The sequence below is a fragment of the Manis javanica genome, chromosome 4 (assembly GCF_040802235.1).
Source record: "Manis javanica isolate MJ-LG chromosome 4, MJ_LKY, whole genome shotgun sequence".
NCBI classification, from domain to species: Eukaryota; Metazoa; Chordata; class Mammalia; order Pholidota; family Manidae; genus Manis; species Manis javanica.
This window is the reverse complement of record NC_133159.1, coordinates 37637621-37664691: the sequence shown is the minus strand read 5'-3', so window position 1 is coordinate 37664691 and position 27071 is coordinate 37637621. Positions and strand designations below refer to the sequence as shown.

The 27071-nt window shown below is 50.3% G+C and overlaps 1 protein-coding gene across 4 annotated transcripts in view; it reads left to right on the top strand.

Moving 5' to 3' along the window:
- Positions 1-27071, top strand: part of TRABD2B (TraB domain containing 2B) — a 208799-nt gene that overhangs the window by 139249 nt on the left and 42479 nt on the right. For 2 of the 4 annotated variants that reach the window (XM_073233891.1, XM_073233890.1), the window contains exon 3: positions 19976-20098. The exons of the other annotated variants lie outside the window; for them this stretch is intronic. In XM_073233891.1, the coding sequence (XP_073089992.1) occupies positions 19976-20098 (123 nt within the window). The remainder of the gene's footprint in view (positions 1-19975; positions 20099-27071) is intronic. 4 annotated transcript variants of the gene reach the window in all.

The following is a 27071-nucleotide window of genomic DNA, read 5'->3' as shown; positions in this document are numbered from 1 at the left end:
ACAAGCCTGTGAACCCCAGTTCCCAGCCCGTTCCACAGGCAGCAGACCATGTGCACATCCAGCTATAGCCCCTCATTTGCTATCAGTCCCTGTTTCCTTTTGGGAGTATTTGAGGGTCAGTTCTGACCCTCTCATTGAGCCACTCATTTCTCCATCTCCTTCTGCCGTACTTGGTCAGGGCTCCAGTGTGTGGCCCTCAGCTAGTCCCTCGGCCTTGGGGTCCCACCAGCTGACAGCCAAGTCCTCTCGTGCTAGAGGTTTGTATATTTACACTTAAGGTGAATATCTAAACATGTCAGCTCTAACTGACCCTAACTGACCCTAGAAAGCATTATTCAATGCCCTTGTGTTACCAAGCAGAAAACAGGAGATTCAGGCAGGTGAAAGAAGCACCAGGGACACCCAGAAAGCTGCCAACAGGAACCCCAGAAATGACCTACAGTCTTATTGCTTAGGGGTGCGAACTCCACTGCCTCCCTCCAGAGATGGAGTGCCTCTCCCCTCCTTGGAGAGCCCATCCTCGAGCTGGATGATTCCCTCAGAGGCCTCAGCCTTCCCTACACACTCCTCTTTGTTGAAGCAAGATAGCTGACGTTCTTGCTAGGACACCTCCAGGTTCCTGGGTGGGTGACTTCCAGAAACGTTAGCCTGGCTCAGAACCCAGCTGTGGATATCTGGCAAGGGAAGCCAGTGTCCCTGGCAGGGCGGGAAAGGAGGACAGTGGCCAAGTCTGAGTGCAAACAAATAGCACCCTCTCCTCTCTCACTCTGCTTTCTCCTGCTGTTGCTTTCATTGAGCTGATTGTTTTCCTGAAATTCAAAGCCAAGTTGCAAGTTAGCCCTAAATTAAGTAAAGGTAGGGATTCTGCTGCCCTCCCTGGCCTGCTCTGGCAGATGTCCTACCTTGAGACACTAAGTGAGTTCTGGTTAAGAGCGTGACCTCTGCCCTCAGACTGCTTGAAGGCTATTCCCAGCTCTTCTTCCTCACTCTGTGGCTTGAGCACATCATATAACCTCTCTGTGCCTCAGTTTCCTCATGGGATGAACTGGGGGTCACACAGTATCTGCTTCATAGGGCCTCTGTGAGTATGAAATGAGGAGACCCATGGAAAGAGCTGGGAAGGCACCAAGCTTGTAGGAGCCACATGATGACTGCTTCCCGCTCATCTGCCCGGGATGCAAGCCTTGGGCAGTAATTGCCCTGTGGGGTTTTTTTCAACTTGTTACTCTCAGAGCTTTCAGGAGGATTCTCAAACCCCGGAAGGTATGCCCCCAAGAAGCCCAATTAGCCTCTTTCCAGGCCCTGCAGAGGCCTGATGGTCCAGGTGATACAGTCAGCCAGGAAGACAGTCCAAGGTGCTGGCTTGGATTTGGTCATCAGGACGCTCTTGGAGATGGGCAAGTGCCATGGCCGGGGAGGAAGGCAGAGTGGCACAGGCAGTGGAGGAGCAGGTTGGAAGTGGAGACTGTTAGGAAGGTCGGCTGCAAAGGAGAGGGGATGGTGCTGGGCTAAGGGAGGTCCCTTTAAAAGACTTTAAACAGGCCTGGTCACTCTTGAATCCCAAATATATCAGGGCCAGGAACCCATTCTTAGCAAGATGTCCTAATGTGGGAAAAACGCAATTCCATCCACTCTTGGTGCAGAGGTTATGACATTTCCTTCTAAGGATCCACTAGACTGCTGGGTCTGGCCATGGACTGCAGAGCCCAGCAGGGGACAGAGATGGATCCCACCAATGACTTTCCCTCCTAATTCCAGCCTTGGCCTCCTGCGCCCCAGGCCTATCCCCTGTGGTGTAAACTTTCACAGGATCTCAGGCTTCTGTCTGGATGACAAAATGGGCAACAAGCTTCAGTTCAGTTGAATGAATATTCCATCTGTTGGGCAGCAGCTGTATGATAGGGACATCATAATGTGATTGTGCAGCTCTCTGATAGGGACCCATCCCTATCCTTGGATTGCTCACAGTTTAGAATACTCACCAACATTTATTGTATATGTACTATATGCCAGGCTCTCTGCTGAATAAGGACAATGCACATAACCCTATGTAATTCCATATGGACTGTTGTTTTCCCACTGTACAGAAGAAATTGAGACTCTGAGAAGTGGAATAACTTGCCCAAGATCACACAACTAAGAATGCTGAGGGCAAGATTCACCACCAGTATGGCCTCCCCCAGTCCAGTGGAAGAGATCAGTCTCTCATTCAATATGCACAGCACATTCATTACCTTGAGGGTATGGATAACCCTGTGAATTGATTGTAGCAGCTTGACTGATGAGGAAACAAAAACCCAAAAATGGGAAGTAGCTTTCCCAAAGTCATCTAGCAATGAAATGGCAGCCCTCCCATGTGAACCCAGGTCTGTGACTACTTGCATTTTTAGTTATTTTCTTAGTGGTTTCCCAGGGAATCATAATTAGTCTCTTAATTTATAACAGTCTGGCTCAGCTTAATATAAATTTAATTACAGTATTATATAAATTACAGCTTAATATAAATTTAATTAGAGTAGTATGTAAAACTTTGTTCCTATATAGTTTCTTCCCCTCTTTCCCCTCCTTTCTGCAATTATTTTCTTACAAATTATATTTTTAGGTATTATAGAGTCCACCAACACAGATTTGTAATTATTGCTTTATGCAGTTGCCTTTTAAACCAGATATGAAAAAAAAGTTACAAAAAATCTTTTATGTTGTCTTTTATATTTACCTACAGTTACCTTTACTGTTGCTCTTGGTTTCTTCATGTGGATTCAAGTTATTGTCTACTGTCCTTTCATATCAGTCTAAAGGATCCCTTTAGTATTTTTCACAGTGCAACTCTGTGGGCAAAAAATTCTCTTAGTTTTTGTTTATCTGAAAATGCCTTAATTTCTCCTTCATTTTTGAAGCATAGTTTTGTTGGATATAGAATTCTTCATTGATATTCTTTTCTTTTAGGACACTGACTATGTCATCCAGCTGTCCTCTTTCCTCCACAATTTCTGATGAGAAATCAGCTACTAATTTTATACAGAAAAGTGATGAGTCATTTCTAGCTGGTTGCTTTCAAGGTTCTCAGGAGCCTTGCCTTTCAGTATCTTTGGCTTGCAACCGTTTAATTGTGATATGTCTAGATGTGAATCTCCTTGAATTTATCCTGTTTGGAGTCCATTGAGCTTCTCGGATGTGTAGATTAATGTTTTTCATCAAATTTTGGAAGTTTTCAGCTATTTCTTCAATATTATTTCTGCCTCTTTTTGTTTCCTCTCTTACTGGGACTCCCATAATGCATATGTTGATACACTTTGGTGTCCCACTGGTCTATTCATATTTCTTTATTCTTTTTTTTCTGTTCCTTATACCAAGTAATCTCAACTGACCTACCCTTCAAGTTCACAGATTCTTTCTTCTGCTTGCTCAGATCTACTGTTGAGCCACTCCAGTTAATTTTTCATTTCATTTATTATGCTTTGCATCTCTACATGTGTGAATGTATACTTGTTTATTTTTAAAAGTAACTTTTATCTCTTTATTTATAATCTATGTCTGGTGAGATATCATTTTCCATACTTTTCCTTTTCTTTAAATGTGATTTCTTTAATTCTTCAGACGTATTTTAAATGCTGATTTAAAGTCTTTGTCTAGTAAGTACAACTTCTGTACTTCCTCAGGGACACTTTCTATTGATTGCCTTTTTTTCCTGCTTATGGGCCATATTTTCTTTTTCATATGCTTGTCTTATAATTTTTTGTTGAAAACTGGGCATTTAAAATAATACGACAACTCTGAAAATTGGATTCTCCCCCCTCCTCAGAATGTTGTTGCTGTTTATTATCACAATTTCTTAGTCAATTTTCAGAATGAATTCTGTAAAGTATGTGTTCTTTGTCATGTGTGATCACTGAAATCTCTGCTCTACTAGCTTAATGGTCAGCTACTGAGCTCTTGTTTGCCTGAACTGTTATTCACTCCTCAGGCTTCTTTGATGTTAAACCATTGCCTCTAATTGTTTTCAACAAACACCCCTGAGGAAAAGGCTGTTTGTATTGGTGAACTCCAAGTCAAGTGAATACAGACAGCCTTGAGAGTGGGGTCTTTCACAGAATCACGAGGCACATCTTAGGGTGGCAGTTCTCTAGAAATGAGGCTTTAAAGGAGCTCTGGCACTGTTTTGCACCCTCCAGTGGCTGCCAGGCTGCTGATTTTCATTGGGTTTACAGGTGTTGGTTTTCAAGTCTCCTGCGGATGGTGTAAGAGGGAACTGTGGATGGAGTAAGAGGGATGGGAATAGAATAAGTTAAAATGCCACATAATTTATTATCTTACCAAAATTAAGCTGTTTTTCTTAAACAAGTCCTCCCTGAATTGCTGTAAGAGTTTGGTTAATTTCCAGAGTTCTGAAAAAGTTTATTTTTCCAGTGTTCTTATTGCCTATTTGGAAGAGAGAATTTCTGAAGGTCTTTACTCCACTAAGTGGTTCAGTGTTGTCCAATTCCTTGTACTTTTCCATGGAAGCAGGATACACAGGCATGAAGGAGAAAGGTGGGTGTAGGAGAACACAGAAGAAAATATCCTAAAGGTCTACTAAATGCCAAAAGTCATGGTTATGATAATAAGGGTCATAGGAATCCTCAGAAGGATATGATCAAAGTGGACTGAGGTATAGGTAAATGCTCCTGGAGGAATTAAGATTCTTAGTTGCTATAATTGCCAAGAAAGAAGATGCCTTCACCCATGCCAGCATCGTCTGTCATTTGACAACCTCTTATGCTAGTGGTCGTTCACTGGCCAAATCTTTAACCAGGATCTCAGTGATCTGAACTCAACCAATGCCACTGCTTCATCTAGGGGAGTTGTTTTAGTTTTTAAATTTCAGCTCCTCTTCTAAGCTATGCTTTTGACCTTCTCAGCCAGGTAGGACCTGAGACTTTTAAAACTTAGCACCAACTTCCCATCTGTGATACATCCTTTCCCCCTGCTAACTTGAGCCCAGATCCAAGCAAATCTGGACTCTTATCAGGACTCCCTGTCTCAGAACCTCTCTGCCACCTTCTCCCATAGTGCCTGGAATTCCACCATCATCACTAAATCATTGCCTTGTCCAGGAATCTGTAGTTAATAAATTCATATTTCCTGAATTGCAAGTTCCAAGGGGTTACTAGCCTGGAAGTCATATCTGGCAGATTCTTCCACTTACTGTGTGTATGCCCTAAGAACATGAATTATTTGGTCCTAATTTCTTAACCTCTAAAATAAGGGGGAGAGTCTAAAATAACCCTTTGAGACTAGAATCCCATGACTGTGACAGCTGGGTGGGGGTCATTTTTTCATAGAGTCACAAAGTCAAAATAGGGTTGAGGTGCCTCTCTGGGTTCCCAGGAGCTCCAGTGCCTCCCTCTATCCCACACTCCCAAATAGTTAGTTACTGTATGCAGCTGTCTCCCCCCAACCATACTGAACATAACAAGGGTAAAGAACCTCCCAGATTTGTCTCCATGCCACCAGCACCCCAGCACTCTGTTTATATACAGCAGGTGCTCAAGTAATGTCAGTCCCCACTATAAAGTTATTGGGACTTGCTAGGGTATCCTGATAGTCTCATCACAACCTTATAACATGATAATTTAATATATATGCAAATGACTATGAAAGGGAGAGTGAGAAAGAGGGATTACACCCCTTAAAGTTTACAAGTGTTTTTACACCTAATAGTCATTCACTAAATATTTATTAAGCCCCTACTAACATCATGCGTGTAATCATCCCAGAAAGAAGATTGTTATTATTCCCACTTTACAAATTAGCAAACCAAGGTTCTGAGAGATGATGTGCCTCCTTCACAGTAACAGTAAATGTCAGTCTTACTGGATTCAAGACCTGGGGCTCCAGCCTTTTCTGTGTCTGACACATTTGACCCCAGGATAGGTAGTCATCAATGATCATAAAATGTGAGCTCTGGAAAGCAAGAGTTTTTGACTATCCCAGTGCCTAGAACAGTGTCTGGCACATAGTAGGTGTTCAATAAATACTGGTCTAATGAAGTGAATTAATTTTCTAATACAGGTAGAGGACGGATGATAACAGACTCTAAAGAAAAAGCCTGGCTTGAAGAGAAAAGCCATGTGTCTTGAGCACCTCAGTGTACCAGGCATGTTTCAGACTCTGCTCATTCCATGCCCGCAGCAGCCCTGAGGGGTGGGAACTACACACAAAGGCCAAGGGGTAGGAACCAACTTGCCCAGTCACCTGACCAGTTACAGGACCAGCTGAGGATTTGAACCCAGGTCTGTATAGTGTAAGGCCAGCTTATTCTCATCCTCCACTGCTTTGATTATCCAAGTTGGAAATATTCTTAGGACCAGCTAATCCACTCTCCTCGTTTTATAGAGAAAGGGGTGAGTGACTACCCCAACACAGGGCACCTCAGCTGCCAAGCTGCCATTCTTGGCACTCAAAAGTTGCCCAGAGCACACACCCTGTGAGGCTGGAATCTCCAGCCCGCTCCGTGGGAGCAGACAAGTCTCCAGAACCCAGAGGTGTGCACACACGCCTGCAAACACACAAAGACAACCATGCTGTGCCTGCCCCAGCAAAGGAGCCCAGGTTCCTCTGAGTGTATTTTAAATCCATTCTGACTCCCCAGAAAGTCTGTTTTTATTATTCATGCTGACCTTTTAAACTCCATGCAGTCCTGCATTTTTCCCGAGGCCTCAGTAGGACCTATTAATAATTCCACTCTCCCACCAAGTCTCTGGGCTGCAGCTGGCTCTCTTACATGCTGTAAAAGCCAATCCCCCCACTGCTGGTGAATTCACCCTCCTCTCCAGACATTAGAGGGGGAAGCACAGGCACCTCCCAACAGCAGTGGGAGAGGAGGCCACGTGCATGGCTGCCACTTATGCTCTTCAAAGGAGAGGACAGGTGGTCTAGCAGCAACTAAGGACAGAATCAGGGCATTTGATGGCTGGGGGAATGAGGCCGAGTCCGGCACCCTGCCTCCAGCCGCTTTCTCCTCTCTCTGAGCAAACATCTTTGCAAATAAATCTCCTCTTTCTTCCTTTCTCTCTTGCTGCTGGGTTACTGCTTCAGTTTCATTAAAGACTCTGGAAACATTCTTCAGGCTCGGCTGAGATATATAATACAGAGAACAGAGATTTGCTTCATAACCCACAAACTATTAAAAATATTAGTGTCCCCCAGAGAATCTCTCTTAAAGATTCCTTCTCCTTCTCTGCCTGGCGCTCCCACTGGCGTGCAGTGCCAACAATAATGCAGGCAGGCTGGTCTGAGCCATTTCCTTGAAAGAAAATAAAGAAGAGATAACAGGCACTAGCGAGACCTCTCTTTGTACCTGAATAACATCCGTCATCCTATCCATCTAGCTGGATCTTTGTATTTGTGAAAGCCCCTCTCACCACCGTTATCTTGTCTGATCTTCAAAGATGTGCAAAGTGGCGTCATGTCCCTTTTGCTCAGACAGGAAACTGAGGCCCTAGAGAAGGGAGGTGATTTGGCTTTGAGGCAGAGCTGGGACTAGCACCCAGCTTCTTCTGATTCCCAGCCTGAGGCGTTTACTCAGCCCGTTAAGTGTTTTAAGTCACTCCATCTCTCAGGAACAATACAAATGCCTGGTGTGTATGAAATCCCTGAGTTCCCTCTGTCCTGACTGCTAAGGGGCAGCCATTGGATGTCATTGCAGGGGTCTTTCACTTGTTTGTCCAAGATGGGTTGAGAGCATCCTGAGCCAGGCCAATCCTTGGGGCTGGGACAGGCCAGGGGTGAATGATGGTGTCATACTGCTGCCCCCAGAGAGGTTCCATCTGAGAAGGCCATCCCAGGGCAGGACATTGAGGCCTGGGGAAGACCAGTCATTGTATGCAGAGCACAGGAGAATCCTTAACCAGGCAGAAAGAGGCCTCAGGAGTGATGCTCAGCTAGGATTTCTAAGGATGGACAGAAGTTAGGCAGAGGGGATGGAAGAGAGGAGTAAATTCAAGGCCCAGAGGCCAAAGAAGGCCTGATGTTTTGGAGGAACAGCCAGGAGATTGGGAGGAACTCAGGGGCTGAGTTAACAGGGTGAACAGTGCCAAGAGGCTTGGGGGGAGGGGCCAGGGACCCTGACGCTCCATAACAACAACTTTGCTGCTCAGAATGATGAGGTGCAGCCCAAATGAAGGGCTTTGTGTTGTTAGTGTTTTTAAGAGTGTCTTAAGTGTCATGTGTGAATTTATTCATGAAATATTCACTGAATGTGCTACAGAAGCTTGTGTTCTGATTTGGATCTTAGCACTGATGAAGAATAAAGTAAAAGGGACAAGGACAAGGGAGGGAGGACCGGAGAGGTGACCTGAACAGAGAAGCAGGGACAGAGAGGAGTAGTGGGCTAAAGAGTTGGCAGGTGAGCTTGGAGATCCAGTGGGGGTTGATGACCAGGAGGTGGAGTCCAGGCTGACCCCTAGACCAGGGCATCCGCCCCTGCAGGTGATCCTAATCATAGGATTATGAGTCCTATGTGACAGATGAGGAAACCAAGGCCCAGAGGAGTGGCATGCCAGCACTCCCCAGTGAGGCAGTCCAGGAGCTGAACTTCAACCCCCAGTCCCTGGAGCTGAGCACAGCTCCTGAGTTCCTCCCAGGGCCCCACCAGCCTGCCCCAGCTGGGCCCCCTCCCCTGGGCAGGTGTGAGCGATGCCTGGGGCTCCTGCAGAAACTGGCTGGAGGCTTCTCCTCCAGGCCAAACAGCACTCTGTGGACAGTCTCCAGGGCTGAGAAGCCCACCCATTCCTTGGGTCTTGACCCCTGGGATATTTAAACTTAGTTTCCTATAAGAATTTGAAAAGCAAAGGCCAAGCCAATCCTGATATCTGAGGAAAAAGGGATGAGGCCAGTCCAGGACCCCTCTGGTCACCTTGGACTAGTCTTTCTCCTCTCTGGGCCTCAGAGATGACTCTCCCTGTTACAGGTAGGCATTGGATGAGAGCATCATCTTCTGGCCACAGTCCCCAGCAGCACTGCTGCCATGTCCATAGCATGTCACCGAAAAAGACACAAAGGAGCTACCAACAGAATGGAGGCAGTTTGTTGTAGCCGACGGACCAGTGATGAAAGGGACTGGCTTCCAGTCCTGCCTCTGCTGCCCGCTTGCTGTGAGACCACTTCAGGCTGCACCTGTCATGGGAGCAGCTGCAATGGGCCCACCTTCTAGGATGCAGGTTCTTGATGTCGAGACCCGTACCATTTGCCTTTGGGTTAAATTCAGCCCATCTAGAATAGGAGAGACTGCAGGCAGCTTCTGGGAGAGACCTGAGGATGGAGAGCTCCTCTGGGAGGCCACGTTCTGACAAGCGGCCACGTGGAAGGAGGCCCTGATGAAGGGGGCTTGCCCCTCTGGCCTCTGCAAGCTCAGCCACAAAAGGGAACCATTTGCCAAGTGTTTTTCATTATTTGTTCTGCGAACTGAGGCCATATGTCCCTGCAAAGGCTGCAGCAGCTGCTAGCCTCATGGCCACAATGCACCTTCCACTCACAGGGACCCTGGCGCAGTGGGAGAGGGAGTGAGAGGGCAGGAGGGGCAGACCCTCACCCTTCCCGCTGACATCGCTGCTCCCTTGCTATGAGGGCCAAGTCACAGATGAAGAGAGCCCCAGCTGGACTTGGCGGGAGATGTTTCAGTTCAGGGGCCTTTGGTGAGGATGAAGGGGAGTTAAGAAGCACCGAATTGCAGGGAACGGCCAACATGGGGGAAAGTACTGCCCATCGGGGAAGGGACCCAGGCGGTGGGAGCCAAGCCTTGGAGAGGGAGGGAGGCAATGCCTACCATCTGAGGCACTGCTGTGTGCAGCCCAGCACTGAGTTGTGGTCCCGTGAAGAGGTCGCATTGTCCCCAAGTCAGCATGAGCAAACAGAGGCCTCTGGCCTGAGGTCACAGTGCCTGTCTGACCCTCCTGCGACTCCCACCCCCATAAGCCCCAGCATCTCAGCCCTTGACTGAGACTGTGGCACTTTGAAGTGGCTGTCCCAGGTAGTAATCAGCTTGAGTGACTTGCTTATTTAAACTCTTCCTAGTAAAGGTGAGACCTCACTGTGGGCCAAAGCATTCAATCGTTCCCCTGCTGGGGCCTCAGCTCCTAATCTAAGCAGGGCTAAGCGACTCTGAGATGTTCCCTAACAGTCCCCTGCTCAGTTTTCACTTTGTTTTCTCTGGGCTGTGAGAGGCCCTGACCTCACTGCACCAGGCCAAGCCAGGTGCCTCAGGAATCACTGTTTGAGACTCTGGCCCCTCTGGGAGCTCTGTCGGCAGTCTCCACTCCAATGCTTCATAGCAGCTTAAGGGCCACACTGCAGAGCAGAGGCCAGGGATTCGCCCATGGGCCACATAGACAGAGGAGGTAACAGGCATTCAAACCCAAGGGGTCTGGCTACAGAGCACATGTAGGTGCTCTAAATGTGCCTGTTGATTTGAGAAATTAAGCAACCTGCACACAGATTTCTGTGATCCATTCATGTTTCCAGAGTCCTGAGCTAGTGGGCTGCGCACTCCCTGGCTGCCACCTCTGTCACACGCCTCCCAGTTCTCAAAGACTGGAGGCTGACTTTGAGCAATCTACTGGGAGAGATGGTGTCAAAGGGGGCAGGGAAGCCTGGGTGGCATCTGAGCAGGGCACCTGGATGCCCTCACACTCCCTACCTGCAGTCACACCCAACCCACATGGTCCTGCAGGGAGCTTGGACCCATTGACAGAGCAGGAGGATGAGGCCCCAAGGTTCTCCCACCTTTGCCCAGGACTCCCAGCATGTAAGGTCACTACAGAAACAGACTCAGGGACCCTGGTGGCTTCCTGAACACTGTCTTCTGCTAGAATATTTTCCTAGAAGCATGCCTTCACCCAGGACACTGTCTCTCAATTCTTCATATTTTGAACAGTGGCTCCTTTGACTCAACATGAACATTTCAGATCTGCTTTTACTCATTCAAAATAAATATGTATTTTCATATAAATCACATGTAAAATATATCAGCTATCATGAGTTAAATGCATTTTATATTAAGTAAGTTTTGTATCATGCATGAGTTAAACCACAACAAAAAGCAATGGTAAAATTTTAAATGTCATATCATCTAGAAAGGTATTTCTTCTCCTTCACCCACAGCTAAGTGTGTGGGCTCAGCTCCAGCTTGTCTTTCTGCCTGGGCCATGTGTGATGGATGGAGCCCACCACAGGCCACTTCAAGCCAAGTGGGCTGCCAGACTTTCAAAGTACATGTGGCCTTCTACCCGACCCCCAGCAACAGTCTGACATCTCACCCACCCCCCTGAAAGTCACTGCTGGTGGACCGCCAAGTGTTTCCTGAGCATCTACCATCTGCCAGGCATGGAGCATATGCTAATGAGCACACCGACCTATTCTCTATTCTGTTGGAGCCTTTGACCTCTTCCCATTGGACAGACAAGGAGACCAAGACCAGCAGGAATGGGGACTTGTGCAGTGCCACACAGCAAGTCAGTGGTGGGGGCAGAGCATGAGCCAGGCTTCTGACTCCCATCCCAAGGCCTTACACTCTGTTATAGCCTCAGAGAGTTGGCTTCCCTTGAAGGGGTGGAACTACATACGGGGAACTCAGCAGCTTCTTCCCGTTTAGTGCCCACCTGGAAGTTTCCCTAAACTCACCAGAAGTCTTCTCACAGGGGTTCAGGAGTGGGTACCTTCTGCAAAGATCGACAGTACTCCCTGGAATGAGAGTCTTTCTGAGCACCAGGCCAGGTTTTGGGAGCTGTGACCAGAACCCCCCTGTGTTCCTGTCCTGGCAGAGCTCAGCACCTGATCCCAGAGATCCAAGAAATCCTCAATGTAAATTCATAGAGTGGATGCTCAACCCAGGTGGGTGTCAGCCAGGTGGAGGAGTGGCAGGAGAACCTTCTAGGTGAAGGGTTTAGCTTAAGCATGAGGGTGGGAAAGAGAATGGTGTCTTGGGAACTCATGAGTAGTTAGGTGGCTTTTCAGAAGCAGAATAAATGAGTGAGTAGGGGAGGAATCTGAAGGAGGTGGTATCAGGCCATGAGGGGAAGGGGGCAGTGGGGAGCCCCAGTGGGCTTTGGACATTTGGCAGCAGGGTCAGACTTTCACTGTGGGAAGGTCATGCCAGTGGTGGGGCTAGTGATGGAGTATGGATTTCTGTCTCTGAGCCTCACTTTCTGCATTTCCAAGACAACGAATATGAGAAATAATCAGAACCCAGATTTGGTAGCACTCTGGAAACTACCAGTGGGGTCTGCCTTTCTTCCTGCTCATGGTCTTTGAAATGAAGATATCTGGTCCGTGCTCTACCCACTGCTCATTCTATGACCTTGGAAAAGTCACTGCCTCTCTCTGAGTCTGAGATCCCTCAGGGGAGAAACAGCTAGCCATCTATCTCCCCTCGCAGGAGTTTGTGATGGCCAAGCTAGCCTCCTCCTGTGGGCAGCCGTGTGCAAGGGCCTGGCCCCCATATGTGGGGGGCGCAGTCTGGCTCTGGGAGGTGTGAGCTGGATTCCCTGGGCCTTTTACAGACTGTTTACGATGTGCCACTGTGGTAACTGCCCATGATTAGTTGCTCCCCAGGAGGCTCCAGGGCCTGGGAATAGGGGAACAAAGTGTAGGAAAGAAACTATAAAAGATCCAGGAGCCTCAAATGTCGCCCTCAGTAATTTATCCTGTCACCTGCACCTGTGCTGTCCCTGGTAGTTTAGGAAACTCTGTCCCACAGTCCTCCTCCACCTGTGTCCTCCGCTTCTAGCAGGTTTGAGGAGGAAAGTGAACAGGGCATGGCCTTTGGGGTCAGGTAGGCATGGGTTTCAGCAGTTTCTTCCACCTGCTAGGCAAGCTGTGTGCCTGGGCACACCGCTGCCTTCTCTGGGCCTCAGTTTCCTCATTTGTGAAATGGGGTGGGCAACAGCACCCGCCCATAGGATGGTGTGATGAGAGCAATGGGAGCCTGACGAGAGCACAGCTGGAGAGCACATGCTGCGTGAGCGAGCGTCACTGGTGGTCACCGGAGTCCTGGACTCTGTCTGTGGAACATTGAGGGGGAGCCAACGGCCCTCACGGCTGAAGATTCTCCTCTAGCCCTGCCTCTGTGGTGTTGGCGGGAATTGGACTTACAGATCTGTGTTGCCTAAGGAGGGTGGTGAAAAAGTAGGAGTAAGGGAAGGGGACAAGAATGACACGTGGCTCTGGGCTGATGGGGCCCTGGGTCCGCTCCTCTCACAGTTGCAGCAGACCTTGTGGGGTTGTCCCCTTGACACCACACCTAGCCAGGTACCCATGCATGTCAAGCCCGCAGCAGGTAATTTCCTTGTGTGTCACCGACCCTCCCAGTGACCCTGTGTGGTAGGTATTAACAGCCTGCACTTTACAGATAAGGAAGTCCAGGCGCAGGAAGGATGAGATAGCTGCCAATATCCTTCGGGGCCAGCAGCAGGGACCAGGCCACCAGAACAGGATGCGCCCACGACCCCAGGGAGCCCAGGCAGCTACCTGCATTAGCAGGTACCTGCGACCTTCCCGAGAGAGGGAGTGATGTGCCATTCCAGTCGGGCCCCAGGAGAACCCTCCTGAGAGTGGGGGTGATTCCAGGAGCCCCCATATCTCACCCTTTACAGGTGAATTTCTGAATGAAAACTCTCAGGCTTCAGTTCTGGGCCTAGGTCCCAGCTTGTGAGCACCTAGAGGGTTGAACTAAAGAGAAGACCTCGAAGGCCTCTGCAACCCTGACACTGCTATTCCAGAGCCCAGTCTCTGCTGTCCGCCTAGCTGGGCTGGAGGCTCCTCTTCCACTGGCCTGTTCTCAGCCTGCAGGAGGGCCTCCCCTCTCTCCTCCTAGACCAGCAGTCCCCCTACTCCCTCTGTGCTACTCAGTGAACACTTTTCTTCTCAAGAACCAGGTGTACCTGGGGAGCAACTGCCCCAAAGCCTTAGTGACATCACAAGGGGATGCCAGGGCAGCCTGTGCTCCAGGTCAGGGAGGCCAGGAATGGCCTGCCTCCCAGGCCTCACTCCTACCCACCAGAGCCTCCAGCCCCAGGCCTTGACCCAGGCACATTGGGAAGGAAAGTCAGAGGATGAGATCTTCAGTGCATTTGTTTCAAGAATATGTTGACGCCATACCAGCATGGTAGGCTTTCTGCCCCCTGCTTCCTTTGTGCAACTGTATATTCAATACGTCTGCCTTCCCAGCCTGCACCAGGTCTCCAGATCACAGTCCCCAGGGAGAACTCCAGTCCCAGGGATTCAGGAGCAACAGTGAGACATGATCACACCCCTGGCTCTGCCGGGCCAGCCCCATCTCACACTTAATTCCCTGAAAACCTCACCAGCATGTCCCTACAGTCAGTGTTTTCTGAGAATGGAGGAGTCCACCCCTGGGCTGAGGGGTCTTCAAGGCAAATGATACCCTGGAGACACTCAGAGAGAGCCAAGTGTCCCAGCCCCAGGCTCTGACCCCAAGGCATCCCAGACCCTGTGCCCCAGGTCTGGCTGCACCAGGACTATCTTTGCTGAGGTGCTGACAGCACAGCCCCTGGTGACATCATCAGGACTGCTTGTCTGCCACCATCTGTACCCTCACATGCCCCTGATACCAGCATAGGGAAATGAGGCCCACCCCGGGAAACCAGGAGCTGGTGGGGAGCGGGGGATTACTCCAGGACCTGAGGGTGTGGCCTAGGGTGGCAGCTCTCTGTATGACATGCTCAGTGGGGCCACAGCCTCTTCCTGCAGGACCACCGGGGTAAATGCGGTTCACAAGTGCTCTTATCACTGGTTTCCATGCTGTCTGGTGCTGTAACAAAGCTGTCAAGGGTAATGCTGTTACTAATGATCACAGCCATGTTTGCTATGCAATATCTCTGTGCCTCAGTTTCCTTATCTTTAAAATGGTGATAATAACAGCACCTCTTTCTAGGGGCATTCAGGGGAGTAAATGAGCTACAAACTGCAAAGAGTAGTGTGCACGTTTTCTCTAACCTTCACAGCAAGGAACACATCCCATTTTTCAGGTGAGGAAATACCAGGGAGTTCAAGGCACCAGCCCCAGGGCACCAAGTGAGTAGGATTTGAGTCCAGAGTCAGGTTCTCTGTCCGCACCCCTGCCCCTATCTGTCTGTCATGAGGAAGTTCCTTGGGTGGAGCCCTGAAAGGGCCTGTTTCAGCCCAAAGTCACTGAGGGGGGACCTGCACTTCATACAACACCTAAAAACCAAGACATGGCCTCTTCTGGATTCATAGACACCCAGAGGAGAGAGGCAGAGACATCTGTCCCCACAGTGACCCGCTGTGTTGGGGACAGAAGAAGAGGGTCCAGAGCATTGCACAGTAGATGGGCCAGGCCTTGGGGTAAGCAGGTGCTCCACTGGAGGAAGGAGAGTGTGTGGGTGTGACTTGGGTGTACGTGTGTGTATGCTTGTGCGTGTACTTAGTCTGTGTCCACCTAGGTGTGTGTCTGTACGTGAGACTTTGTGCAGGATGTCAGTGACATGTTTTGGAGTGAATGTGAGTGAGAGTGTGCACATGCACATGTGTGAGCATGTCTCTGCACATGGGTTTTGAGAAAGAGAGAGAGAGGAGAGGACACTTCAGCACAGAGCTAGGGTTGGGCCTTGAGGTTAATTACATTTTCTGCTTGGTTGAGAGTTAATCAGCAGTGTGTTGTTGTTCCAACCCCTGTAGAATGTTTTCTTCCTCAAATGTCTGCATCCACTTTTGAAGAGGGATGATGACAGCCTGAAGGGTATACAGAGGGTGGCCAGGGTTGGAGGAGTAGGGAATCCTGGCTGCCCTGGGAGACCTGGCTGTCCAGGCACAATATCTGCCTAGGGAAGAGTTGACCCACGCAGGGGGCAGTTGCTGCCCCGAATCCCTACAGCTTCCCAGGATCACAGTTCTGGGGGACTAGTCGGCTGGCCTGAGATGGGTGGGCAGGGTCCAGTTCAGTGTGAATAGCACTTTCTAGAAGCCAGAATGGTCTGGGGGGTGGGGGCGTGGGAGGCTGCTTCAGGAGTGCTGGTGCCGCAGAGGCATGGGCATAGGCTGAAGCGCCCACAGCCAGGTCCCGGAGCTGAGTCGGGCTCCTGCGGGACCCAACTCCTCCAACAGCCCTGGGATTTCTCATCCCATTTCCAGAGGGGCACATAGAGGACTTAGGGGCTAATTGAAGTACCCCAACTGGAACCCAGAGCCTCTGATTGCTGACATGATTCTCTGTCCACCTCTTCAGATTCCATAGCATAGAGCCTTATACAGAACAGCACTTGCTGGGTAGCTGCGGACCAGCTCACAGCCTGTGCTTAGCATCCCCGTGCAGATGTGATGCCTGGGAGCTTCTCACATACTGACGCCCCTGTCAGCTCTGAGGGTGAGAACCTGTGCTCATGATGGGGCCTTTCTGCATAAGGAAAGCAATGCAGAAGGGGAGAGGATACCAGGTAGGCACCACCACAACACACCACCACTAGCATAAACATGCAGCACGAAGATCTTGGAGCAAGGAAAGGACACTCTGAGGTCATAACTTTCTGTGTGACCTTGACAGGTTATTTGACCTCTCTGAGCCCTAGTTTTGTTATTTTTAAAACCGAAATCCTCACAATTACAGGATTTGGGGGACAGTTAAATGAGATTTTATATGTGTGTGCATGTACAAGGTTCTCAGTATGTAATAAATGGTATCTGTTAACTTAGTGTTATTCCCACATGGGGAGGAAGGGCAGGAAGTGAGAAGTGAGACCAGCAGGGAAGGAAGGCCAAGGAGCCGGTTGGGAAGGATGGCCCACAGCCAGGGCCCCAGCCCTGCCCGCCACTCCTGGCCTTGCTGAGAGCTCCTGGTCCTCCTTCCCGTGGGTGCTCTTTCCTGGCACGGGAGCAGACAGATCCACAGGCATATCCTAAGGTCTGTGAGAACATGTGTTCCTGCACTGTGTGACCTTGGCCAGGCCGCTGCCCCTCTCTGAGTTTTGTCAAGTAAGCTATTGGATTTGGTGGTGTGTAAGCACCATCTTCCCTTTTCCCTAAGCACTAGGCTCCCTGCTGCTGAAAGGATGCAGGCTCAGGGACACTAGACATGCACAGGAGGACCCAGAAATCATCATTGCTAATAAAATGCCACCGGGTTCATTCATTTACTCATTTACATAACGAGTATTTGCTGAGCGCATTTTACATGCTGGGACTGGATAGTTATTGGTAAACAAAGAAAACACCCTGACCCTCATGAAGCGGCTCCTTTCTAGCGGGAGGAGCGGTGACGAATGAGTTGCATCATATTCCAAAAGGTGGTAAGTGGAGAAAAATATAGCAGTGTAAATGGGAATGGGAGTGCCTGGGAGGGGAGTTATCATTTCAGGTCTGGGGGTCAGTGTGGACCTCCCTGAGGAAGTGAGGCTTCGTGAACAAGGTGTCGGCCACAGCTCCTCCCTCCTATGCTCTCCCAGGCCCATGCTCCCTCCTGTAGAATTTGCCCACATCCCTGGCCTGCTTCCTGGAGGATAGCAGCTATGTCTGGTTCCACCTCTGCTTCCTCAGAACCCAGCTGGGGCCCTGCTCACTAAGTGCTTGGAATCCTGTATCTGAAGGATTGAGCCAGACAGATCTGGAGAGCAACCTTGAACCTGGTATCAGGAGACCTTTTTGCCCTCATTTCCCCATGCGGGAAATCCTTTCTGGCACTCCCTATCCTCAGAGGGGATACCAGCATGTCCTGCTCCAGACCCGGCATGGACCTATTCAGGTGACAGGCCCTGCTGTGTTCGTCGCCCAGTGCTGCATCCACAACAGGCCCAGAGTTCCATCTGCTGCCAAATTCCAGGGCTGGAAATAATGAAGCAAATTGTCCCTCACTGCTGATTGACTTTCAAGTTACTCTGCTAAACTGGGTGCATTGAAGTTTTAGCAAGTCTCCCGGGGACCTCCGGCAGCTTCAGTTTCAGCCTTGTAAAGAACTGTTAAGATCCAATCAAAATAAATAAAATCAGATCCAGGAAAGTGATGTGTTTGTGACTGCAGACGAAACACTCAGGATATTCATGCCGAAGCCCAGCACCATGCTTTTCTAGGGGATTCCTTACACTAGACTGGCATGGACCTATGATCTCACCAGCATGGGCTCTCAAAGGCTTGGGGCCCTTGTAAGCCTCCTGCCCCTGTGCGACCAGAGAGGAAAGTGCAGGGCAGGCTTGAGCACAGACTGACTCAGAAGAGAGTCCTATTCCCCATAACTATGGCTTGCAGCCGGGGAGAATCCAGCCCTGCATGCCTGCCAAGTGTCTAGCTTTGCAGCAGCATAGAGAATGGGAAAACACAGGCCCTAGAAACACATGGTATAACCATGGAATCAGAAATTCTAAATCACCAGATGCCAAAACCATGGAATGCGAATGATGGAGTTCGAAACTGTCAAGGTCATAGGGCACCATAACTACAGGGGTCAAGTCAGGGGATGTTAAATCCCAACTCTAAAAATCAAGCTAAATAGCCCAAAGAATCTTTCAAAATGCTCTCAGCCCACCCCTTGCTGTTCTGGACAGAGTGCGGAGCAAATAAAGGCCAAGACCAAGTTGAAGAGCGGTCTCCCCTCTCCCTGCTGAGGGAGCTGCTTCCTGCTCAGCCCACCATCCCCTCACTGGTCCCACCTATTCCCCTCCCCTTGGCCTAAACGACATCCTCTGCTTGATGCTTCAGCTGGAATTTTTGATCAACCCTTGGAAGAAAAATCAAAGGTATTTGAGGAAAACATCCTGTGCAATGCCAAGAACCACCTCCTCACACCTAAGGTTCAGAGAAATCAGCAGGGAAGCCATTGAGGCCTTTCTGCAATTAGATACAAGTGCCTGGGGAGATTATTGTGAACAAGCCCTCCTATCACAGACGGAAACGCGGGTCCCCACAAGGAGAGGAAGTCCCTTGGGGTCACTCTGGGAAGCCGGTCTGACGAGGGTTTGGAAGCCAGGCCTCCCGTTCTCACTCTCACTCGCGAGCCACCTGACCCTTCCAAGAGCTGTAGTCATTTATTGACTGCTTGGCGCCATGTTTCCCTCAGCCAGGCTTCACCCAGTCCAAGCCAGGGGGTCAAATGGGGCCTCCCTCTGTCCTGCCGGTGCCAGGCCGTGCTTGCAGGCAGGCAAGCCTGGGGCAGAGGGCGTCCTTCCCCGGGTGTAGCTGCCCCCAACACTCGGCGCGCTGAAAGGCCCCCTTGTGCAGCGGCCGTGCCTCCCAGCCGCAGCGACCAGCCTGTTCTCTTACCTCATAAACGGCTAATTTGTTACATATTTTCTGACGCTGTAAATGGGAGAACAAAGACCTTTTCTCTCTCATATTTTCGTTCAATTATGTTTGTGGGGGAACCTGATCCCCTTCAAAGGGGGGCCGGGGAGCTAGGGGAAGCCTCCCAGGCTTGCTGACCTCCCAGGCCTGCTCCTGGGCCTGGGCCTCTAGTGCAGGCTGTGGGCTGCTTGGGACTGGGTGTGGCCAAGTGGGAGGGCAGTGAGGGGCCCCCTTTAAGTCCTGTGAAGGACTGGGCCCTCATCTCCAGGACAGATGCCATCTCAGAAGCAGATTGACTACTCTAGAGGGAGATGAAGCTTCCAGGAGGCAAGCATCAGGATAGTATAAGGAAGACCCTTCCCAAGGTTCACATCCGTGCCCTGCAATGGCATGGCCTGCAGGCAGGAGATGGGCTCCCTGCTGCTATGCCAACAGCACCTCTCCCTGTACCTGCAGCATGTTCCCCAAGGCAATGTGGCAAGCACCTGGAGTAGAGTGGCCTTTGCAGAGCATCTCGAAGCTGAGAACCCCTGGACTGTGGGGTTTCTGAGGCCCCTCCTAATTCTAAGGCTCTGGTCCACATTTGGTCTTTTGCGCAGCTCTGGCTCCATACACAGGTTCCCTGCATGCTCCTTCCATCCTTTCTGGAAAATGCACACTTACTGGTTTTGAACATTATCTCTTCCTGATTCAGGAGCCAGGGAACAGTGAAGACATGGCCTCTGGAGGCTGCTTCTGGAAAGCTGGCTGCCCAAGGATGTCTTTCAATAGCTGGCTCCCCAGTCTTTCCATCCTTCCTTCCCTCTGGTGGATGACTGTGAGTGGACTAAGTATCTTGGTAATATGAGGATGAGCAAAGCACACATGGTCCCATCCTTGTCATGTCTGCACAGAGTGGGCAGACAACTGTTTGGTACATAGCTAAAATGTCCAGGCCGTCTTGACTCATCCACTGCTTACTGGCTGTGTGACCTCAGGCAAGTCACTTCACTACTCTGTGACCCCTTTGCCTCGTCTGTAAAATGGGATAAAAGTGGTAACTACACAGGGTTGTTGGGGCTTAAGAGATATAATATTTGGAAAGGCCTTCATGCAGTGACTAACATAGAATAAATGATTTATCAATGGTAGTTAAAATTATTATCAGAAGTAGACATTAAATAAATGATTCTATACATGAACACATGAAGAGAGACTGTTAGGAGCACTCTGAAGAAAGAGTACAAGGTGTGTTTTTTGACTGGGGGTCCTGGAGCTGATCTAGGAAGTCAGGGAAGAAGTTTTTGGGAGGTGATGCTTGAACCACTATCTGAAATAGGAGTAGGAGTTAACGAGGTGAAGAGGGGTGATGCGAATGGCATACCTGACAAAAGGGCCAGCACATGCAAAGGCCCTGAAGTGGGAATGAAATAACACATTCCTAAAAGCCCTGTAAAGGCAGTATGTTGCAAATAGCAAGGAAGGCAGGAGGGGAGATGGATCTGAGGAGGCAGGCAGTGACATGCTGAGCACAGCAGAGAGTCTATATTCGGGAAATCAACTGTTACTCCTGAAGCAGAGCCATGAAGGACTTAGGCCTGCGAGTGCCATGATCTCATTTATGTTTTTTAAAGATCACACCCACACACGGCAAACCCTTTCCTTGTAGGCCCAGAAACAGTGGATCACGGATGTTCAGGTGATAAGACATAACCCAGACCTGGGCCTCAAGGCCTGAGATCGCAGTGCCCTCCAACAACAAGTAGAAACAAAAATAAAAGGGGGAGATGGAGGGAGATGAGTTTGAAGTCACAAACATGGAAGAGGTGCCACCACAGAGAGCCTTGGTGGGCCAGTCTAAGACTGGACCATGGTGAATGGTCAGCTGAGGCCTTTTGCTGTCAGGAGGTGGTTACAGAGTCACATTAATCCTAGTATTCCTAGGATTCCTGCATAGCTCCTGGCCTAGAGAGGATGTTTGTTACATTGTGAATGTAAGTCAGTAGTTAGACCCCTAATGGCATGAATACACACCGGGCAGTCCATACTTATGAGCCTATCTATCATCTATCCATTTATCTCTCTATCTATCATCTACCTATCTGTCCTTCTATCTCTATTTCCATATCCATCTGTATCTCCTTCTTTCACATACATGTGTAGACACACATCCTCACACAACCCTGGCTCACTTAGAGCCTCAGCCAAATTGCAAATTGCTGCCCTTCCCAATTGCAGGAGCTCACAAAAGGTTAACATGGACTTGGGCTGAAGGGAGGTCTTTTTAGAGGTGGTGAGCTTCCAGGCAGAGTCCGATAGGTGTGTGGGTGTGGATAAGTGGGAGCCGACAAGGACCCCCGCCCCTGATCTGGCAGGACTGGGTGGCAGGTCCAGGCAGGGCAGAGGAATGCCAGCATAGGCTGAGGCCCTTGGGAAGGGTGAAAGCAGGGAGTGAAGAGGCTGGAGCCTTTCTCCTTCTCCCCACGGTGGATCCTGGAAGCAGATGGCCCTCTCACCAGCACTTCTGGGGATCCTTCTCTGTTCCCACCGGCTCACACTCAGCCTGCACACCCGAATCGGACCTGCACAGAAGGAGGCCTTGGGTTGCCTGAATATTTCCCATCTGCAGAGTAAGCAGATCTCTGCTCATCCAGAATGTGTCTGAGTTCTCTATATTTTTTTCCCAAGACCCAAGGCTCAGATTTCAGTTTCACATTCTTTTGCCTCAGGTCTAAAAACATTTTCCCTTTCTGTGGTGGGGGGAAAGAAGGGATAAGGGGGCATAGGAGACCCGAGCTGCCCAAGGAAAGCAGACAGATGTCCCGTTCTTGCCTCAGTCTGTATCCCCCGGCTTGCTGTGTGGCTTTGGGCACCTTTCTGCCCTTTCTGGGCCTCAGTGTCCTCCTTATACAAGGAGGATCCCCACACAGGATCGCAGCACCTCCCTCACCTGACGTTCTCTCGGCCCAGCCAAAGTCTCCAACTCTCCTATCCTGCTGCCAGGAAGTATCTCCTGTGACTTTCAACAGGAGAAAAGCAGACGTTGGGAATGCTTCTTAGTCTGTGAGGCCAAGTTTTGTGCAGCTGTCTCCTTTGATGCACTCTAAAGTGTCCATCCCTGGGCTGTCCCAGGTCCCGCACCAGTCCCACTAGTCTTCTTTCCTTGCTGCCATCCTCGACCTGCTCCTTCTCTGTCCAGCTGTTCTCCTGAGTGAGGCTTGAGGCTTCCTGAAGTGGAGGAGGAGAGGGTAAGAGCCCAGCTCCAAAATTCAGGGTGGGCGGGGAAGGGGGCAGAAGTGGGGGCAAGGGGAAAGACACTGAGCCCTAAGTTGGAGTGTTCTAGAATATCCAAGCCAGAAAGGATTTGGAATTCTAGCCTGCCCTCACTTCCTACATACACCCCCGACAGCCACCAGGTGCAGGGCCTTCTCACCTCTCCTGACCCAGAGAGGGCTGAGACTCTCTCCTGCCTACAATCTGTACTCGTCTAATCCATTCTCCATGATGTAGCCAGACGGAAGCTTCTAAATCAAAAGCTTGACTGGTGATTCCCTGCTTCATCACCCCATGGCTTCGCCTATCCCTCAGATAAGGGCTGAGCTCTGGATTCCACTTCTGCTTCCTGCTCTGGTCTCCTTGCAGCAGTCACACACTGCACTCCAGCCCATGGGAATCACCCACATTTCCCTGAACTCACCAGCTGCTCCCAGCCTCTAAACGACATTCCTTGGAATTGCTTTTCTTTCCCTTCTGCATGACAAGTGCATGCTCCCACAGGTATCCCTGTGGAACGCCTCCTCTGCAAATCCCACATGTGGTCCTCTCCCAGCAGTGTAAGCCCCTCCCGCTGCTGCCACAGTACTGTGGCCATCTCTGTGCTTTCACGGGCGATGTTAACATATTTTTGCAAGTCTTCCTTGCTCTTTCCTACCCCTGACCTTGAGCTTCTTGAGGATAAAAATGGTGCTGATTTTGTTCCGTGTCTCCAGCATTCAACACAGGCCTGGCACTCATCCATACTGAACATTGAGTGGATGAGAATCCTAGAAACACTGGCTGTGACTTTCAACAGGAGAAAAGCGGACATTGGGGATGCATTTTAGTCTGTGAGGCCAAGTTCTGTGTGGCCTGCCCCTCCTCAGAGCCACCGCACTGCTACGTAGGAAACAGAAGTTTCCTAAAATGCCCTAAGGCAGGCCAGTGATTCTTTACAAGGTTTTTAGAATGCTAGCTCGTTAGCAGGACAGACACTATTCTCCCCACTAGGCAGATGGGCCCACTGAGGCCCAGAGAGGAGAAGGGCCTGTCCCATGTTATCTTGGCAGCCCATCACCAGAGGAACCAGAACAGGAACTTCACACAACCTGTATGCAGCAGGACCCAGATCTGAACCTGGCTCAGAGCCCTGCCATTTCTGCTGCTCTACAGTGTTTAGCTGTAAAACACTTGGTAGCCTGTGGCTTAGCCGACAGACGGTTTCACTCATCAGCACTGAGTGCTGGGGGAGCCAGCCCCTTGTCTCCCAGCCTGGGCCACCTGGAGGTGCCTACTCAAATCCCGTCCTCCCTGGCCCCTGCCCAGGACCAAGGCAGAGCGGAGGTCCCCACACTGCTGGTAGGCCTGGGAGACCTCCCCCACCTCTCTGCAAATTGGTAATTGCTGTGTGGTCAGACCAGAAGGAATTAGACAAGCCCTCTAGGAATTTCATACTGATTTTGCAAATGAAAATGGAGACTTGCCCTTTGAAGTCTAGGCAGCTGTGTCAGCAAGCAGGTCTGAGACAGCAGGAAACATAACATCTACATACTTCCAACTGGTGGATGCCGCCACCTCGTAATGATGACAATGATGGTAACCATGGCCACCACTGACTGATCGCCTACTGTGCAGACCATTGTTCCTCTGGAGGTCTCAGTCTGCCCATCTGTGGCTCCCTGTCCTCTTCAGCCTCCCTAGGTGACTAGCCCACTGTCTGAAGAGCAAGCAGAGGAGAGCCCAGTGTGCCAGCTGGGGAGAGCACAGAGCCCATGGCCTGAGACCAAAGGCCCTTCACCACTCAGCTGCCTCTGGCCCCAACTCCTGATACATCTTTAAACACTCCAGGCTCTTCTGTGCCCCTCTGCCTTGACCACACTTCCCTATCAACCCCACTCATCCTGTGCAGCCCAGCTTAAAACTGGCTTCATTCTCCAAATCCCAGGCTATGTCAGAAACCCTCTCTGAGGCCCCAAAGGCCCCTGTCTTTTCCCTTCATCATGAACTTATCACTTAGTTTTTAATTACATGTTTCTCTGTTCATCTTTTCTACCATCTTGAAGTCCCTCAAAGCTTTATCACAGAATAGGTTGGCCTAGATGATTCTCTGAGATGTTCTGATACGCTGTTCTTTCTACCTCACGCACAGTATGTATTCAATTAAGGAGATTGGAGGTGGTTACTGGGGAGCAAAAAAAGATCCGTGGAAGATAGTCAACAGCAGGAACAGGGAGGGCTTGGCTCATTAAGCCTGGGCAGAGGTCAGGCACTGGACCACATAGTGCCAATAGTGGGAGAGCATGGGGTGTCACTTACTTCTCTGAGCCTTGGTTTCCCTACCTGTAAAATGGGATTGATAATATTGGCCTCTCAGGGCTGGTATGAAGAATAAATGAGCTTGCATATGCAAAGTGCCTGGAACCACAGACTGTTTAAATCATGAACTGGTGGGTTGTCACTGTCCCAAAATGCTGTGCTCATACATTACTTCTAGAGCTAAGAGGTACTCCCACACCCTCATGTTTCAGAGTGGGACCCTGTGACCCCAAGAGCAGGTCCCACAACTGGTGTGTGTGAGAGCCTGCACATCAGAATCTGGGTCTCCCACATCCTCAGGCTGATCTGTGCCTAAATCTGAAAACCAGAGAACCCCTTTGCCCTCTAACAGGCAAACTCCACTTATAAACCCCTTTCCTGGAGACCCCAAGCCTCTGGGCCAGCCTCTCTCACCCAGACCAGCCTGGCTATCAGCCTTCCTACCCAGCAGAAGGTGAATCTCCTCACGTGGGTGGCTCTGGATTTATGTGCATTTCCTGGCATGACTTGAAGGACAGAAGAGAAGCACTGGGATCTTTAAGGGTGTTCTTGGGATGGAGAACCTAGGCATTCAGAGAACAGTAGGAAGGAAGGCCAGGGTGAGTCAGCCTCTGCTGCCCGCCCAGGAAAGAAGAGGGCTCAGCCAGCTGGCAGCATGGTGCACACAGAGGACGTGGCCGGCACGGCCAGGGTCCAAGCAGTGGGCGCCCACAGAGCAAGGGCCGTCTGTGCTAGAAGCCAAGTCCACGGCTCTTTGGGTGTGGCAGGGCTTTGGGGCAGGGTATGGGGAGGGGAGGGAGGAGTATGCCCCACCGTCCCCCTTAGGAGGGAGGCAGAGCTGCCTTTACCCTCATCTGCTCCCCTGGTGCGCCCTTGCCGCCCTGGATTCTGCCCACAGCTCCGGCAGCAGTCTTCTGCGCAGGCCCTCTAGGACTTCCCTCCTTACTTAGGGGGATGCTATGGAGGCCTTTGAGGCCCTCAGGCCCTTCAGACTTGCTCCCCACCACCCAACTGCCATAGCTCCAGGACAGTGTCCTGGAAATATCCCTTTTCCTCCCCAGATCCACCCTCTGCTCTGCCCTGAGCCCTGAGCGGATGCACCACCTGGCCTCCCTGTTCCTGATTTCCCGGGAAGCACTGGCAGGAGGCTGACTGGCAAGAGGGGAAGGAAGTCGGGGTATTGCCCTCACCCCCTCCTCCCTGCTGGCTGCTGCTGTCCAGACCTTGGAGAAGCAGCTATGCTTCTCTTCAACAGCAATGGCTCTGGCCAAGTTCAGGTCCCCGGTCTCACCTTCCCCTTTAAGGCTTAAAAGCAGGGATGCTTCCCAATGCTGCTACTCCTCCATGCCTCACTATCCTCTGCCCACACCTTTGTGAAAAAGTCTTACCATTCAATGCCCTTCAGTTACCCTTTCAGCTGAGCTTCACTGGAACTCCCTTCACTGGCAACATGCCATTTATTTTCTGTTGGGTCCCTGCCTGAAACAGAGCTCATCTATTCATTCCCCCTCACTCACTCCTTTCCAGCCACGCTGGCCTCATTCTTGCTTCTCACACCTATCAGGCCTGCTTCTGCCTCAGGGCCTTTGCACTTCCAGTGCCCTCTGCCCAGAACGCTCTTCTCTCGGGTATCCTCAGGACTACCTATCTCTTCTCCTTCAGATCTCTTCTCAAATGTCACTTCCATGCTGCCTTTCCTGGACATTGTATCTAAAAGGTTAACCCCAACACATACACACCTCCCTCTATTTCTTGCCACATTTTCTCCTTAGCAACTACCACTCTCTAACATAGATATTCTACTAGTTGTTTTTGTTTATTGTCAGCTTCCTCCTACTAGAATGAAAGCTGCATTAGGGATCTTCATTTGTTGTGTTTACTGCTGTGCCTCCAGAGTCTAGAGCAGCATCTGGTACACAGGTACTCAATAAATATTTGTTCAATGCATGTATGAATTGGTCCTTTTGATGGGGCGCAGGGGGCAGTGGTAAACCTAGACCCAGAGAAGGAAAACGACTTACCCAGGGCTTCATCATGGAGGTTCAGGTGGAGACCAGATCTCTGGTCCTGCTTCCCAGCCCAGAGCCAGTTCCTGGCTCCAGGAAGCCTTGTGTTTATTTGGATGCCTGCTGCTCAGTAGCCCAGTGTCCGGAGACAGGATTCTGTGCTGGAGGCCCAGGGGACTCAGAATCCTGAGCAGGAAGCAGGGAAGTAGTCGGCATTGCTTTTGTGCTGTCAAT